We start from the raw sequence: 18,682 nt of genomic DNA, 5'->3' as shown, positions 1-18,682 counted from the left end.
CAATAGAATCAACCACACAAAAGATGGACAACCAACCAATGTACAAAAGAAAAAACAAAATTATAATAATAAATAAGCAATAAATTGAGAACTTAAGATGAAGAGTCCATAGGTTGTGGGAATAATCCAGTGTTGGGATAAGTAGCTATCCTCTCTGGTTCAAGAGTCTGATGGCTGGGTTGTAGTAACTGATACTGAATTTGGTGCTGTGGATCCTGAGGCTTCTGTACCTCCTTCCTGATGACGGCAGCGAGAAGATAGCATGCCTGGATGGTTGGGGTCCTTAATGATGGATGCTGCTTTCCTACGACAGTGCTCCTAGATGATGTGCTCAAAGGTGCAGATACTTTACCCATGATGAACTGGACTGTGTTCACTGCTGTGTTTTTTGGCTTCTCTGTTCAAGAACATTGTTTCCATACCAGTCTGTGATGTAACCAGTCAGTATATTCTCTGCCGCACATTTATAGAAGTTCAAAGTTTTAGATGACAAAGCAGGGGTACAACTACTCCTTGTTAAAATAAATCAAACTTATGGAAATGTGGAGATTAGTCAATATGTCCATGTATGCTTTGATTTACATATTTGGTTTACAATGCTTATTGTGTACTTAAATTTACAAATTGAGGTCAGCATCAATGCAAAGATCACAATGTCAGCAGCAAGAAAATTCAGAATGTGTTTCTTAATTTGGTTATCAGTTGTACTCTCGTCAGCCAGGAAGAAATAGGCCATTTAATACCTTGGTTCCCCTTTCTGAGCCTCTGCACTTTGTATAGTTGATGGCAAGAACTTTGATTGTGAAAAATGGAACGTTCATACCACAGATCTTGACACATCCACTGCTAAGTGTCACAGGGGTTCTCCAGAGCAGAAGCTTTGCTTCTGTACAGCAGCTATTTTTTGCTGCACACTTTTGCAGAAATTGCATACAGATATGAAGCTGTTAAATCAGATAAACTACTGATTTCATTATAGAATGTAGGAGTGCACTTACATTCATTACATATGCAATGCTGAAACAGCATTACCAAATTGCAAACATCTCTTCTTCAGTCTGGAAACAATGCAATGCCTGGAGACTATGATTATGATAGTCAATAGCAATTTAGTCCTAAGTCTTCACCTATTTCAAAAGTGTAGATGCATCCACAGCATAGATTGGGGTGGGAAGAGGAAACTTTAGACAGACAGACAGACATACTTTATTGATCCCAAGGGAAATTGGGTTTCGTTTCAGCTGCACCAACCAAGAATAGTGAAGAAATATAGCAATATAAAAACATAAATAACTAAATAATAAGTTAATCATGCCAAGTGGAAATAAGTCCAGGACCAGCCTATTGGCACAGGGTGTCTGACACTCCAAGGGAGGAGTTGTAAAGTTTGATGGCCACAGGTAGGAATGACTTCCTATGACGCTCAGTGTTACATCTCAGTGGAATGAGTCTCTGGCTGAATGTACTCCTATGCCTAACCAGTACATTATGGAGTGGATGGGAGTCATTGTCCAAGATGGCATGCAACTTGGACAGCATCCTCTTTTCAGATACCACCGTCAGAGTCCCACATTACTGGCCTTATGAATGAGTTTGATGATTCTGTTGGTGTCTGCTACCCTCAGCCTGCTGCCCCAGCACACAACAGCAAACATGATAGCACTGGCCACCACAGACTCATAGAACATCCTCAGCATCATCCAGCAGATGTTAAGGGACCTCAGTCTCCTCCGGAAATAGAGACGGCTCTGACCCTTCTTGTAGACAGCCTCAGTGTTCTTTGACCAGTCTAGTTTATTGTCCACTCGTATCCCCGGCTATTTGTAATCCTCCACCATGTCCACACTGACCCCTGTATTGAAATCCACTGTTCCTCATTGAGCTTCATGTATAATACAGTAGAGCAATATGATCTCCTAACAATTCTTCCTCATCGTCCCCCTTATATAAATCTGTTTTGGTCCTTTTGCTCTACACTTTTCCCCTTCATATTGTACATCAAGGGTAAAGTTGTTCACAAAAGTCTGTCAACTGAGTTGGAGACTTCCATTTGTCATTGTCCAAGCATTCAACAGAACAGCAAATAAAGACAATCTGCATGGAAGCAAGCCCAATAAAGCATGGAATAAACAGAACAAAGCTGAATCTTCAGCAGCTTCTTTTAATTTAGAATTATTAAAACAAGGTGCGGCAAATATGTACAAACTGCTTTCTCAAAATTGATCCTCAGGATTTTACAATGATGTGGCTAACTTTTCCTAGGAATTGCATTAACAATGTCCTCAAAATGCTCAGGGACTGCTGTGGAGCAAGAAACACGATGTGTGTTTCAGAATCACTGATCTTACATCAAAACCTGCTGAATATGTCCAGAATCTCCAGTTAGATTTCAATTATGTTTCTTCCAGTAACACATTTATGCAAAAAGCCTCAAAGTCAGGCCAATGTCATTCACAATCAGCACACCATTCCTTAAGACTAGCAATCTTAAAGGATGCCAAAAAAAGCATCAGTTTTAAAATTATAGCAAGCACCGGCCCTGATAACCCCTTGAAATAGGAATGTATAATGTTCTGTACAAATTGCTGGCCATTTGTGCTTACTCTCTACATCTCCTGATGACGTCAGAATCAGATTTATTATCACCGGCACATGATGTGAACTTTGGGTAACTTTCAATTGCACACTACTGATATCCAATCCCTGCAGGCACCAGACGCGTGCATGCGTGCATGTGCACACTATTACAAATACGAGAAAATCTGCAGATTCCAGAAATCCAAAGCAATACACAAAATTCTGGAGGAATTCAGCAGACCAGGGAACCAGCATCTATGGAAAAGAGTAAACAGTCGACATTTTGGGTCGAGACTCTTCTAAAGTTACACAAGATATATTGATGCATCAGTTGTAACTTTGGGTCTGACTGTGTATTCAGAAAGCAAAATTGACAAGAGATAAATTTTGTAGCTACACTTGATATAACAGGTACTCACTGGGTAACTGCCAGGAATTACAATTTGCCACCATTTCCTACCTTGCCCTGAAAACATCATCTATCACCATCACATTAAAAGGCCAAGGTATCAAAGGCAGTGGTAAATACAAAAGTTGTATTGCAGGATAATTTAACATATCAAATCGTTGAAACATTTACAAAAATTTAAGTAACAGCAGCAGAGAAACTGCAATTCAGAATTTGACACAGGTGCATTCTTTAAAATACTTTTATTAAAAAAAACATCTGTAATGACTTACATAGCAATTGGTGGGATTACACGAGATTCAGCCACAATGGGGGAGCCAAACCTCAGCCAAATGACAAGGTTGTTATGCAGTGCTCTTCAGAAAAAAAATATAAAGTGCAAATAAGACTCTGTGAAGAGCACTTTTAAAGCATTGATACAAATGAGGTAATTGGAACATGCCACTTAACAAAATGTACACACACATGGACCAAAGATCAGACTCTGGTGTTGCTACTCTTCATAAGCATAGGTGCACAGATCCATCTGCAGTCAGTGCAACATTTTACAAACACAAGTGATCCCCTCCTTCTTGTTCAATTGTATTACAACAATCCATCCGTGATTTTCTATGTTAATCTGTGTCACCTATGCACATCAAAAATGAGTTAAGAAATAAATTTTGTTGATTTATTTACTTTTCAACATAAATTCTGCGGGGATTATTGGGTAGTGGCTTGTGAGTTCTGTAAAGGCAAATTTCCACTACTCGAACAGCCACAACACAGGGGTCATCTGTAGCACGTCTGGTAAAACTATACTATCCAAGGAAGGCGTAGGATCTGTAAGCTCAACTATGACAGAAGACATCTGTTTGCTCTCCATTCAGATCCAAGTGATCGCCCTGTTCACAAGTTCACTGAGCAATGCACAGCAACAAAATGAAACTCTCAATGCACTATAGCAGCAAATAGAGGACTGGACATTTGAATGCCTCACCTGTAGCCCTTAAGAAACAGTATAAAACCTTGAGCTCCAAGAGCAAGTCCATAATAAGCACGCCATTTACTTGCCACGTCCTTAAATTTAACTGGGCTACCCTTCAACAGAAGTGAATGCTGTGAATGGAATATGATTGAACTATGAACTTTAATATAGTTTTATATTAGCATTATGCATTGACAGCTCCCAAACATGACAACACTGAAAGTCAAAGATTAGTGATGAAAAGTCAGATACTCCTTCTGAACAATAAACGGCAAATGCTGTCAAAAGGTTTCATTAGGGTTCGGGGCTTTATAAGGAAAAGTCATTGCTGAATTATTGGCTTTTATCACCGTGAACACAGCAGAAACATTCCTGCAATGATGCAGTTGGCACACTCAGCTGGAACATACAGGACTGACAGAAATTTACTCCAACTCACATCCAGCAAGAATCAGACTCAGTAAAATTAAATCCCAATTAGCAATCCCCCAGCAAGTGCCAAGTACACTCTATCAAACATTTCAACCTGATATGCAATTTGGTTTAAATATACAACAACAAACACTTGAATACCAGTTACATGAGTTATTCTGCAAAGTGAGTATTTTTCATAATGTTGGGACAAGTGAAGCAAGAATTAGGTATAATTAAATTAATACCCCAGGAACAACACAGCAGAAAAATGTTTCCCCTGCTTAATTTTTTGGACTGTCAATTTGGTGCACATTATTGGAAGTGCTCTTGAAGCCACTTAAGGACCACAGCTGACAAGGCACACTGGCTCTTATTGCAAGACCAGTCAGAATTTGAGCCCGTATCTCCGGTGGACCCTTCTCAAAAGACTGCCATCTCAGCTTCAGCATCTGTCTGATACAAACCCTCAATCACAAAAGAGGTCATGGTTATTCTCCTGTACCAATTGGTTTGCTGCAGTTTAGTAGTTTTTAGATTTTACACATCCTTGAGCAATTTTACAACCACAATGTAATTCTGATAAATACTTAAAAAGTGAAAACAATGCCTGATAATACAGCCATTAGTTGGCTCCTCTTCAGTTTGGCATAGGCTATTAATTATGAAGCTGGTTCTAGTATGAAGTAGACATTTCAATGGACCCAAATACAAGTCATATGAAATAGCAAATGCATGCTGCTGAAGTTTCCTGCCCGGTACTTAGTGTGTACTCTATGCATGGTCAATGTAGAAATGATATGCAGTTGTATACTGCTGTCCATATACAGTAAAGCTCTGCTACTCAGGTGGTGGTGCCAGACCAGAAGATTTTCCATACTAATTGGATGTCATTCCAAATAATACTCCACACTTTGAATTCACTTTCTTTCAGATGTTATTCCACAGTACAAGAAATGTTCTGGTGGCCCCAATGATTTAAAAGAGACCACAGGAACCAGGGACAAAAGTGAGAGAATGGGAATCTCGGGCTTGAATGTATTGAAGTGAGCTCTGGAACCTGGACCTGCTGTACATAATTGACCATGGACAAGTCAGATGCCGAACCACTGGGATTTCCAAACACATAGTTAATTTAAATAATTTTAATGTATATTTAAATATAGTTTTCTGAATGCAGCAGCTCCTGCTGTGGTAAAGATCTCTGTCACCTTAATCAAGTGCTCAATTGGCATGTGTGGTTAGATGGCAAGTAAAGGCAGACAATGTGGCAGGAGGCTGCAGTGCATTACGAGGTAGATACTCCCATACTACATGTAGCATCCAACCTCTTTTTATATATATATATACACATAGAAAAGCATGCCTTCCAGCATGTCACAATATAATGGCCATTTTCTGTAACTCTGGCTTATTTTACTTAGAGAGTTGATAATTTCCATACTACAAGCCATTCTCTTAAAACACCAGCTAGAGAATGCAGACTGGAAACCCATCTCAGGTATTTCACCCGTATCATAGCATAAAGCACGCTGCCTCTGCAGGAGACAATTACAAGAAGAAACCCAACACTGGTCTAGCAATAGAGAATTTAAAGTGCTAAGCTTAGAAACTAACACGAGGAAATCCACAGATGCTGGAAATTCAAACAACAACACACACAAGATGCTGGTGGAACACAGCAGGCCAGGCAGCATCTATAGGGAGAAGCGAATTTGTCGTTGACCAGCTTAGAAGCTGGTCCTCTGAACAATGTCCATTGAGCTTTGAAACTGAGCTACTGAAAGCAAAATTACCAGTGAAAACATTGCCAATTTCGGGTACATTATGGAAACTAGCAGGGCATGAACAAAGGAGGGTAAACAGCAAGTCCCAAGTTGTGGCTTTCTCAAATCACTGACCACACAATTGTAACCAGATTCTAAGTTTCTGTGGATAAACATTTAGGATGTTCATCCCCTTACACACCAGCACTATGAGAGCATAATCACATGATTCAAGGCAGCAACCCACCACCAGCTAAGGACAATTGGGAACAAGCAATAACTTCAGTGCAAACAAACAAAGAAATTTCACATTCAAAGAACAAATGATATATAAAGAAGAAATACCTGTTCTCTCAGTGGTAGAGAATTAAATTGCTCTTTCAGGGAAAGCTTCTCAAAGTATTGTTCATGGTGTACAACTCCCTCACAGTAAAGCAAAGTACACAACATTTTTCCCTTGCCACTACTATGCAATAACTATTATTCACCTCATTATTTCACCAATAAAGCACAAGCCAACTGTCACCTCTCCTCACTCAGCGATTCCCATTCACAAGTGTGCCAATTAATTAAAAAAAAAATCAGTATTTTTACTCAGGTTTGGAGAAAGGGAAGGATGGACACAAAGTAGATACAGTATTCCAACAGATCTGGTCATTGATATGGTTGCAAACAGAAAGGAAGCAATGGGGAGAGAAGACATCTAGGCACCTTGGGTAGAAAAGGGTGGTTTTGTGTCCAGAAGTCAACCTGCAGTTGGTAATGTCAAAAGCCCTGTGTAAATTACACAAGGTGATTTACCCCAGCAGGCAGAGAGCATGCTTCCTGTGAATGACTGTAAAAGCAGAAGTGGCCACCAATGCAATATCCAAGTGCCTTTGCAGCAGTCCGGATATACAAGAGGGAGATTCTGCAAGGCTCACTCTGCCATGTTGTGTTACTGTAATGCCAAGCATGTTGCGGGCAATCTCCTCCGTGCAGCTAGAAGGAGCGCTGAGAACAAGGCCACTACTTAGTCAGCTTCTGGTCACTTTAACTCAGATCTCTGACCAAAGTACTACACGGCTTCCTTTGTCCACACTGACCACGTGCTCTCCAGATGGCGACCATGACACTGAATTTATAGAAGAGCTGGATGGAGAAAAACAAAAAGTATAGAAAAACATGTCAGGCATTTGGTGTGGCACTTTATCAGCTCTCTCAAAATGGCATGCTGACCACCACCACCACCTTCTTCCCTGTCTGCAAACACGAGTTTACCCACGCTCCACAGCTTCAATCTCTGCATCAAGCAAGATTATGGAGACAAGAGACTACAAAATGCAGGAAATCTGGAGCAACAAAGGAGCAAGGAGAATTCAGTGAGCCAGGCAGTATCTATGTAGGGAAATCGAACATTAACGTTCTGGTCTGAGACCCTTCAACTGGAATAGTGAAATCAGTCCTGATAAAGGGACTTGACTGAAATGGTGACTGTTCATTCCCCTGCATAGATAATGCCTGACCAGCTGATTTCCCCCAGCACCTCTGTTGCTTCAGGCAGGTTTATGTTGAATTTCAAAAAAAAAAAGAAAGAAAGAAATCTTTAGGAAGGATGGAAAAGCATGTCCTTATAAAGAATGTAACCAGGATAGCAAAAGCTTTTTTAGGTATGTGAAGAGAAAGAAGATAGTTAAGAACAATGTTGGGCCCTTGAAGAATGAATTAGGTGAAATTGTTATGGGAAATAGAAATGGCAGAAGAATTTTATGAGTACTTTAGATCTGTTTTCACTAAGGAAGACACAAGCAATCTCCCAGATGTATGGATGGGCCAAGGACATAGGGTAAGAGAGGAAATGAAACAGTTTAACATAAGGAAGGAAACGGTGATGAGTAGACTGATGGGACTGAAGGCTGACAAATCCCCAGGTCCAGATGGTCTGCATCCTAGGGTACTAAAGGAGGTGGCCCTGGAAACTGCGGATGCATTGGTAATCATTTTCCAATGTTCCTTAGATTCAGGATCAGTTCCTGAGGATTGGAGAATGGCTAATGTTATCCCACTTTTTAAGAAAGGAGGGAGGGAAAAAACAGAGAACTATCGACCTGTCAGCCTGACATCGGTGGTGGGAAAGATGCTAGAGTCCATTATTAAGGATGAAATAGTGGCATATCTAGATAGCAGTGATAGGATTGGGCCGAGCCAGCATGGATTTACCAAGGGTAAATCATGCTTGACTAATCTGTTGGAGTTTTTCGAGGATGTAACCAGGAAGCTAGACGGGGGAGATCCAGTGGATGTAGTGTACCTCAGAAGGCATTTGATAAGGTCCCACATAGGAGACTGGTGGGCAAAATCAAAGCTCAGGGCAGCAGGGGGGAAGACATTGACATGGACAGAAAACTGGTTGGCAGATAGAAAGCAAAGGGTAGTGGTGAATGGGTGTTTCTCGGAATGGCAGGTGGTGACTAGTGGGGTGCCACAGGGCTCGGTATTGGGACCACAGCTGTTTACAATTTACATCAACAATTTAGATGAAGGCATTGAGAATAACATCAGCAAAATTGCTGATGATACTAAGCTGGGTGGCAGTGTGACATGTGATGAGGATGTTAGGAGAATTCACGGTGACTTGGATAGACTGGGTGAGTGGGCAGATACTTGGCAGATAACATTTAATGTGAATAAGTGTGAGATTATCCACTTTGGGAGTAAGAACAGGAAGGCAGATTATTATCTGAACGGTGTAGAGTTAGGTAAGGGAGAAATACAAAGAGATCTAGGAGTCCTTGTTCATCAGTCACTGAAGGTGAATGAGCAAGTGCAGCAGGCAGTGAAGAAGGCTAATGGAATGTTGGCCTTTATTACAAAGGGAATTGAGTACAAGAGCAAGGAAGTCCTCTTGCATTTGTACAGAGCCCTGGTGAGACCACACCTGGAGTATTGTGTACAGTTTTGGTCGCCAGGGTTAAGGAAGGACATCCTGGCTGTAGAGGAAGTGTAGATTCACGAGGTTAATTCCTGGGATGTCTGGACTGTCTTATGCAGAGAGGTTAGAGAGACTGGGCTTGTACATGCTGGAATTAAGGAGATTGAGAGGGGATCTGACTGAAACATATAAGATTATTAAGGGATTGGACAAGATAGAGGCAGGAAATATGTTCCAGATGCTGGGAGAGTCCAGTACCAGAGGGCATGGTTTGAGAATAAAGGGTAGGTCATTTAGGACAGAGTTAATGAAAAACTTCTTCTCCCAGAGAGTTGTGGGGGTCTGGAATGCACTGCCTCTGAAGGTAGTGGAGGCCAATTCTCTGGATGCTTTCAAGAAGGAGCTAGATAGGTATCTTATGGATAGGGGAATCAAGGGATATGGGGACAAGGCAAGAACTGGGTATTGATAGTAGATGATCAGCCATGATCTCAGAATGGCGGTGCAGGCTCGAAGGGCTGAATGGTCTACTTCTGCACCTATTGTCTATTGAATGGCAATGAAACAAAGGCATGAATCCTTAGCAAATATAAAGATGATGCTGGAACTCAAAAAAATGACAGAATGGCTTCTTGTATCCACTGAATTTACAGCAACCACTCAGAAACCGAGCACAGCCACCACCCAAGGAAACAGTCAGCACAGTCAGGCGGCCATTAACAAGAGGCTCGGTGCATCAACTCCAATTGCTGGCTTCCATCCTGTTTGGGTTTTGAGTGATCTCCCTGTGACTGCAGGTGCTTCAGTCTCTTCCTTCATCATGAGGGTTAAATAGCTGTTGTACACTACCTCTCAGAGGCAAAATAATCAACAGGTGCTACGAGTTGCTGGGGGATTGTAACGAGGAGTGGGATGGGCACCGATTAATAGCCCTTCACAGACTTTATGGGCCAAATGGCCTCCTTCCATACACAGGTGGTGAGCATAGTCTATAAACTGCCCAAGCATTGACAAGGGTCTCCAGTAAATATTCACTTCAATAGTTGACAAATCAAAGTTTAGCCTCACAGCTACTCGATGACAAACCTGTGATGCTTTCCTAGAGATCTTTCCACCTTCCCCGATTCGACACTCCACACAAAGAGAGTTCCATCTGAAGACCCCGCAGCAATGAACTTCCCATCTGGGCTGAAGGGAGAAGGTAATCACATATCATTTCAGAGGCTGTCAACTCCGTAATACACCTCAAATAGCAGCTTACTGTTAATGCAAAACCACAACTGCATCAATGCAATTTCAGCTGCACTAGCATCTATTTTCCCCTTTCACTGAAAGCTCCTTTCCAGAGGAGGAGAAAAGGGCCTTATAAACAGAGGGCCTCCATTTGATATCACTGGAAAAAGGCATTTAAAGCCATTGTGATGGGAGATTTTCCTTCTGGTGAGGGGGCAGGGAAATATGATAACAAAATAGCTGGAGGGGGGAAAGGTGTTAAAACAAAGTTCCAAAAGAATTGCAATATTGGAAAACTGAAAAAAAAAGAATGCACTACTACAATTAAATCTGTTTTGACTCACTGAAGACATAGCCCCATCAGATATGCCTGGTGTGTATGCAGAACTTTCTTCTTCACCTCTCAAACAAATAACTGATCATATACAATTACCTGAATGTTATTCTTGTCCAGTCTGATCCACACTTAAATCCTTGTGAACTGTTCAGGGAAAAAAAAAACCACAAATGCAATCAGAAAAAATATAGGGAGGACAAAGAATTAATTTTACAGACAAGAAAGTCACCAAACTATGACACTGCTCAGACCAGGAGATGCAAACTATACAAGATGAGAGAAAGGAATTTCGAGATACAAGCAATGCTAAAGGTACAGATTACTGGGTGTAAATAGGTGGGAGCAATTATACAACATGAACACCTTTACATGTTAATTCCAATGTAGAGCAAGAAAACAGACTGCACAGTGCTGTGCAAAAGTCTTAGGCACATATACAGCACCTAAAAGAGTATTCATCCCTTTTGGAAGGTTTCATGTTTTAGAACATTGAACCACTGTGGATTTAACTTGGCTATTTGACACTGATCGCTTTGTAGAGGTCCGTTTTCACTTTGACACAAAAGAGTCTGTTTCTGTTGATCAGTGTCAAAATAGCCAAATTAAATCCACTGTGATTCAATGTTGTAAACTAATAAAAGAAAAACTTCTAAGGAAGGGCACTGTGCATAGCTAGAATGCCCAAGACTTTTGCATCGTACTATAGTAATGTTATGTATTGCACTATAATGCTGCAAAAAAATGACAATTGTGAGTGATGATAAACCTGAATGGTGCTACGTTCATTCTACAGTAACATATGGAAGCAAATGTTGGACAATATCAAAGCAAAATGAGTGCAACTCAAAGCCACAAAAATGTGATTTTTGAGAACTAATGAAGATATCGGGGAAGGACAGAGTAACAAATGAGGAAGTGTTGCAAAAAGTCAGAATAAGAGAACTGATATCAGGAAATGGCAGCAGAATTTCTGAGACATACATTGAAGAAAGAGAAGCTCAAACATCTTGTAGTGACAGAAAAATTAATGGAAGAAAACGTTGTGATCGACAGCTCATGACATTCATGACTTACATCAAGGGATGGACAGGTAAAAGTTTTGAAGAGCTTATCAGAAATTCTCAGATTAAGGACAAGTGGAAGACCATGATCACCCACATTGTATGACATGGCACAATATTATGATGATGATAAACCTGATTCTGTTATGGGGCTCTACTGTGGACTGAGTGTGCATAGGGGGCGGAGGGGGGGGGGGAATTGTGGCTGAAAAAAGGGAGAGAGTGGGAAGCACCAGAAGAGAGACTTTCTGAAATGATCAATAAACCAATTGTTTAGAACCAAATGACCTTGCCTCAGGGCTGGGTGTTTGTACCTGCGTCACCCCCTGTGCCCTTGCCACTCCTCCTCTGCCACCTGTCCCACACCCCTCCCGTGGTGCCCCGCCCTCGCCATTCGCAACATCCTTTGCTCCTGCCAGGTTTACAAACTCGCTCTCTGCTTCACTTTGACAAATACAGTACTATGCAAAATTCTTAGGCACACCGGTTCTATACATGAGCTGAAGATAATTACACAGTATTGTATTGTATAAAATACTTAGATATGCATATGCATTCAGTTTTAAATGCAAACAGGACAACAGATACCAATTAAAGCAGCCTCATACAATTACCTGAATGACTGCTTGGTCACATTTGTGCGCAGATCAATGATCTTTAATATATCATCTCTGGAGCAGGTCAGCAGTTCTGTGTGGTCTGGGCTAAGATCAAGTGCAGTGATACGACCCTGCAGTTCTAACTCTCGCACAATACTCTCCGTCCTGGGGCAAAAGAGATGCAAAATAGTACCATGCACATAAATAATCATCTTGATTTAATGCACATCCAAAAGTTTAGAGATGCCCAGAGCTTGGATGTCTCATTCCCTGTTCCATTCAGTAGTAAAGCCTGTATGATGCTCTCTATTGTGTAGAAAACTGCTATATTTCAGTTGCCCATTCCTTTAAATACCTGTGGAAATCTTCACTGACAGTTTTCCGAATTCTGATATCCATCAACATTAGTTTGTGAGCAATAAGCTCCACTCATTTAATCCCTTCTTTGCTGCAAGCTCAAACCAGTTACCCTGCTTTCATATTTGGCGGCAAAAACTAATTCCTTAAGGGCTCAATAGCTCCCCAACTCAAGGATCTGGAATGGCATTTCCCTGAAATTTTCCCCATTCAAAAATAAGCAGCCCTGCAAGCAAGGTGATCTTGGACATCACAGCCATCTCACCTGATATCCCAGAAGCGAACCTTCTTGTCAAAATGCCCACTCATAACACACTGCTCGGTGCAAACAATATCATTGCAGCTGGAGCCAGCAAACACAGTTTTTATACCTGAAAGAGAGGAGCAACACGGAATAACCAGGTTGGATATAAACCCTAAACTCAGCGCTTAACTGCTCTGCACCAACTATTATCCTTACTGCACTGTACTCCGTTCACCTGGCCCCTCCTGACTGCAGATAAAACAATGGCAATCACTGATCTGCGTGCTGTTGTTTAAGCTCAGATATCAGGGATGGGAGTGGATAAGTCAGATCAGTTTTTAATCAATACTTCACTCCAAGTTATAACAGCCTTCGCAAAATGAAAATGCACTAACATCAGAAATTTGAATAGAAATTCTTAAACATACTTTCAGGCTTTGACAAAGGTTAGGTCCTATGTTAAAGAACCAAAGTTTTTCTCTCAATACATTTTTGAAATAGTACTGTAAATTTCATTTTATGCCTTTTTAGTTCTGAGTTGTCTCTCCCTTTTTCAGTAATAACCCATAACTTGCATTTCAACAAAATGTGGCCATAGATGGCAAGATCAGCATTCCTCAGGAATTAGAGTTTTTGCTGAACCATACCAAAGGGCAGCAGAATCAACCGTCGTACTGTAGGCCTGGAGCCACACAAACCAGGCAGGGCAAGGGCAGCAGATCCCCTTCCCCTAAAACAAAACTAGATATTCAGAAGTGCATCAGATTGATGCTAAATGTTACTCAAATTTCAGATTATTTAATGAGATGAATTTAAAATCTCAAATGGCCAAGGTGATACTTAAACTCATGCTGCCACATGATTAATCCAAGACTCTGGATTACCAGTCTAGAAACAAATGCTATTCTATTCAATTAGTAGAGGGTCATGATTGAACTCATTTAGTGACGTTGGCCGATTTTCCTTTTCTCTAACTCATGTTTGGCCTCGACTAATAAATATGGGGTGGGCAATGAAGGCTTGAGGAGAACCTTTGTTTCCTAGGGAGTGGTGAGAATACATTGCTGGAGAAAGTGATGGAAGCAGAGGTACAGACAGCATACAAGTGTCTCGACAAGCACTTGATTTGCCTGGACATAGAAAGCCCCAGACCGAGTGCTTAAAAAAATAGGGATTAACATGGATGGATGCCCAATGGTCAGTGTAGACATTGTGGGCACAATGGCCATCTTCTGCACTCTGCAACTCAATGAGAATAGGGTGCGAGACAGAATTCTATGATATGTGGCTCTTTTGGTTCGTCACTTAGTCATCCAGCTGCTGAAATTAACTACTTAAGCCAATTTCAGATTAGATTGTGTCTTGGTCTGGGAAGGTTCTGTGAAGAGAAGGCCTCCTACTGTTTTATGCCCTTCACATTGCCCTTACTTACAGATCTTACGGCTCAAATCCCACAGTTTGAGAGTTCGATCATGGCTGCCCGACACTATACGTGCATTGTCCAGAAGGAACTTCGCAGATAGCACCTTCCCGCTGTGTCCTGTTAATGTGTGCTGTTATGGAAAAGAACAAGGAAGCACATCAACTCTTGTACATGAAAAAGAGTAACAAAATCTTTTGTTGAGTATCAGAATTTTTAAGAACATAGATAAGTGCAGCACAGAAACAGGTCCAATGGTCCACCTGTCTGCATTGAGCATGACGCCACACAAACCATTCACATCTGTGTGCACACGGTCTATATCCCTTCATTCCCTGACTGTTCACATATCTGTCCAAATACTTCTCAATCAATACCATTGTATCTACTTCCATAGGATACGTGTTCCACTCTGGAAAAAAAAACATCTTAAATATTCTTTAAACTTCCTCCCTTCAAATCATTCCAACAGTGTGGTGACTAGAGTTGCATGTAATACTACAAATAAGCTTTAACCAGTTTTATAAAAGATATATTTTAAACTTTCGTACTCCATGTGCTGATAGACAGAAGTGTGCACTTTCTTTACTACCCTTTCCATTTGTTTGTCATTTTTGGGATGAAAGCACTTGAACTCTAACTAGCTGGTCTTTAAAGGACTCCCATGTCAGCTGTAGATTTACCCGCAGCCTCAGTTCCGATGTAAGCTTTGATCAAGACGGATGTGATGGAGCGTAGGACTGAGAGTCTCTCACTTTCATAACAAAACTGATTGCCATCGCATCTCCATGCACTGTTATGACGTCACAGTCAAACACCGGCTCATGGAGGGAAAATAAATTTCTCACCAGTTCTACTCAATGGAACAACTCTGAATATTAAGCTTCTTCTTTAATGGACACAAAATAGTGAGTAGCAATAAGCCAGAATCCAATTAAAATGCCACGAATGAAAATTTAACACATGCAATAGCAACTTCTGAAGATCATCAGTGAAGGGAAAGTCACATTTAAATCACAACTAAATGAGACATAAATCCATACAGATTCATTTTAAAATCCTAATGACACAAAGGGCAACAATATGTTCTCAATAATTCAATGCTCCTGTTCTATAAAACAGGATATTGCCTTACTTATGCCACACGCGAGTCACTACTACCTATCCGAAGTCTCAGGTAAAATAGTATCCTGCATCATTTTCTCAGCAAGATCGGTGTCAAGCCAAAATTATGGGATATATCACAATAACTAATACTAGTGATTCTGAGTGGAATAATTGTAGATTGATCAAAAAATAAATGACTTTGTCCAGAATATCATGAATTTACTGTCAAAGGCAGAAGCTCCAGTTTACTCACAGATTCTGGACAGGACTCACCATGGAGTCCAGAGGCAGAATCCAGTCATGCTGAGATTCCCCAGCATTGCACTGGCACAGATTTGCTGGAGGATCTGATCCGGGGCCCCCGATGATTTCAATGGGAATTTTAGACCTATGGATTGGAAAGTGAAGGTAAAATCATGTTGCTTCTTTTTAAATTAATGATTTCAAGTGTTTTTGCAGCTTAGGTATTAGTTACAAATTTATTTCAATTAAGAGTTTGCAAGTGTCTGCCTCTGAATTTCAAAGACGATTAAAAAGTACTCAAAGCTTTTGGCTGGTTATCAAATCTTCCAGGGTAATTTGAGGGCTGCAGCCTCCTCACTGTGATGTCAGTGGTATGCCAACATCTAAACCACACTACTGGAGCTTGGGATACAGAGGGTCAGCAAAATAGGTTATGCATCAGACCAAGGTAGAATAAATCAGCATACAAGAGGGAGATTGAAAATCTGGCTGAGTACTGCTGCTACAAGAATCTTTCAATGTCAGAAAAACAAACAAAAAAAAAATTGATTAACTACAGGACCAGCTGGAAAAATGGGCTGAAAAATGGCAGATGGAGCTTAATGCGGACAAGTGTGAGGTGTTGCACTTTGGAAGGACAAACCAAGGTAGAACATACAAGGTAAATGGTAGGGCACAGAAGAGTGCAGTAGAACAGAGGGACCTGGGAATACAGATACAGAATTCCCTAAAAGTGGCGTCACAGGTAGATAGGGTTGTAAAGGCAGCTTTTGGTACATTGGCCTTTGTAAATCAAAGTACTGAGTATAAGAGTTGGAACTTTATGGTGAGGTTGTATAGGACATTGGTGAGCCCGAATTTGGAGTACTGTGTGCAGTTTTGGTCACCTAATTACAGGAAGGATATTAATAAGGTTGAAAGAGTGCAGAGAAGGTTTACAAGGATGTTGCCGGGACTTGAGAAACTGAGTTACAGAGAAAGGTTGAATAGGTTAGGACTTTATTCCCTGGAGCATAGAAGAATGAGGGGAAATTTGATAGAGGTGTATAAAATTATGATGGGTATAGACAGAGAGAATGCAAGCAAGCTATTTCCACTGAGGTTAGGGGAGAAAAAAACCAGAGGTCATGGGTTAAGAGTGAAGGGGAAAAAGTTTAAAAGGAACATGGGGGGGGGGGGGGGGTGGGCTTCTTCATGCAGAGAGTGGTGGGAGTGTGGATTGAGCCGCCAAATTAAGTGGTGAATGCAGGCTCACTTTTGACGTTTAAGACAGGTACATGGATGAGAGGTGTATGGAGAGATATGGTCCAGGTGCAGCTCAGTGGGACTAGGCAGAAAAATGGTTCGGCACAGCCAAGAGGGGCCAAAAGGCCTGTTTCTGTGCTGTAATGTTCTATGGTTCTATGAGGAAACTGTAGGTCTATAAGGCAATGCTTATCAGGGGATCAGAGTCAGCATCTTTAAATTCCTCAGTGTGATCATTTCAGAGGATCTGCCCTGGATTGAGCACACAGGTGCCATTACAAAGGCGGCACAACAGCACCTCTACTTCCATAGCAGTTTGTAAAGATTCCACATGACATCTAAAACTTGGACAAGCTTCTACAGACACATGGAGGAGAGTATGCTGACTGGCTACATCACAGCCTGGTATGGGAACACCTACGTCCTTGAATGGAAAACCCTACAAATAGTAATGATGTGGCCCAGTTAAGTCTTCACCACCATTGAGCACATTTACAAGGAGCACTGTTGCAGGAAAGCAGCAACAATCTAAGGACCCTACCATCCAGGCCGTGCTCTCTTGTCATCATCAGGAAGGTGCTAAAAGGAGCCTTAGGACGCACACCAACAGTTCAGGAACAATTATCACCTCTCAATCATCAGGCTTGAACCAGAGGGAACAACTTCATCTCCCCAGCAATGAACTGTTCCCACAACCTATGGATGCACCTTCAAGGACTCTACAGCTCCTGTTGTTATTGTTTTTGTATTTGTACAGTTTGTGTTGCCTTTTGTACATTGGAATTTGTCTTATTGTGTGTGGTTTTCCATTGATTCTATTGCATTTCTTTGTATTTACTGTGAATGCCCACAAGAAAATTAATCTCAGGGTTGTATATGGTGACACATATGTACTTTGATAATAAATTTATTTTGTTACTTTACTTTGAGCCTAATTCTACACACTCTATATTTCCTGCTATGTTAAGAGATCAGTCCCAAACTATGGAGGTTCACTTTGTCTTCCAGAAGCCAACCCCAATTGCAGTATCTGTACAGTCATGCTAGTTACACATCCAAGCCGATGAGTTTCTCCATTTGTTGGCTTGATGGAAACAGAAACGCTCAATTGTCTTTAAAAGGGAATTGACGGGGTTCTTGTGAGAAAATAATTTGCTGGAGTTACTGGTTTTGGAGGGCATATTGATGTAGCTTTAGTTATTGTTCCCAGTGAATTCAGATTTTGTGGAGGCAACATTAAAAAAGTATTTTTCCAGTGCCTTAAGGTGCCTGTTATGAATAATTTCTGAACCACATAAGATGGCAGGAATCACGGCTGCCCTGGGAAATCACAGTTTTTATTTTACTTGTTCTGAGGTTCTTATGATCAGATACTTTTCCTGAGATCAATCAAAGTTAGCACATGGAAGATGGTGGCGCAATACGCCAACAATGCCCGCTTTCACTCGGTGCTAGTTCTAAAGATACCGAATGGTCTTTGTTTTCCAGAGTACCGTTCTCTTCCATGGACTCAAAGGGCCAAATGATCGTTGTTTGTTCTAACAATTCAATTATTCTATAAAGCACATTAACTTCATTGAAGATGGCATTCTCATCTATCTCCAGTTCCATCCTTGCCAAAGTAGCAGAGCAAAAATCCTCCAGGAATGCAAGGACATTCCTTCTCACCAGGAAATATACAACAAAGCCAACACCCACTCCCACTCAGTAACATCTACTTACTATAAACTTCACAAGCCCTTTTTACACTCCTCCCATTCTGCTACTCCACTGAGGCATCACCATATCCCACTGT

At 41.1% G+C, this 18,682-nt stretch overlaps 2 protein-coding genes across 9 annotated transcripts in view; both read right to left on the bottom strand.

The window, feature by feature from the left end:
• Positions 1 to 10,225, bottom strand: part of LOC132380541 (S-arrestin-like) — a 62,485-nt gene extending 52,260 nt beyond the window's left edge. For all 7 annotated transcript variants that reach the window (XR_009507814.1, XR_009507815.1, XM_059949433.1 and 4 more), the window contains exon 1: positions 10,128 to 10,225. The gene's annotated coding sequence lies outside the window, so the exon portion shown is untranslated. The remainder of the gene's footprint in view (positions 1 to 10,127) is intronic.
• The window catches only part of LOC132380532 (autophagy-related protein 16-1-like), a 38,006-nt gene continuing 22,535 nt past the window's right edge, over positions 3,212 to 18,682 (bottom strand). For both annotated transcript variants that reach the window (XM_059949421.1, XM_059949412.1), the window contains exons 13-18: positions 14,305 to 14,425; positions 12,894 to 12,999; positions 12,287 to 12,436; positions 10,708 to 10,755; positions 10,128 to 10,229; positions 3,212 to 7,261 (exon numbers count right to left, since the gene is read on the bottom strand). In XM_059949421.1, coding sequence (XP_059805404.1) covers positions 7,168 to 7,261; positions 10,128 to 10,229; positions 10,708 to 10,755; positions 12,287 to 12,436; positions 12,894 to 12,999; positions 14,305 to 14,425 — 621 coding nt within the window. In that variant the 3' untranslated portion in view covers positions 3,212 to 7,167. The remainder of the gene's footprint in view (positions 7,262 to 10,127; positions 10,230 to 10,707; positions 10,756 to 12,286; positions 12,437 to 12,893; positions 13,000 to 14,304; positions 14,426 to 18,682) is intronic.

Source organism: Hypanus sabinus, chromosome 2 (assembly GCF_030144855.1).
Source record: "Hypanus sabinus isolate sHypSab1 chromosome 2, sHypSab1.hap1, whole genome shotgun sequence".
In the NCBI taxonomy this organism is placed as follows: domain Eukaryota; kingdom Metazoa; phylum Chordata; class Chondrichthyes; order Myliobatiformes; family Dasyatidae; genus Hypanus; species Hypanus sabinus.
The sequence above is the reverse complement of the archived record's forward strand: the minus strand, read 5'-3'. Positions and strand labels throughout refer to the sequence as shown.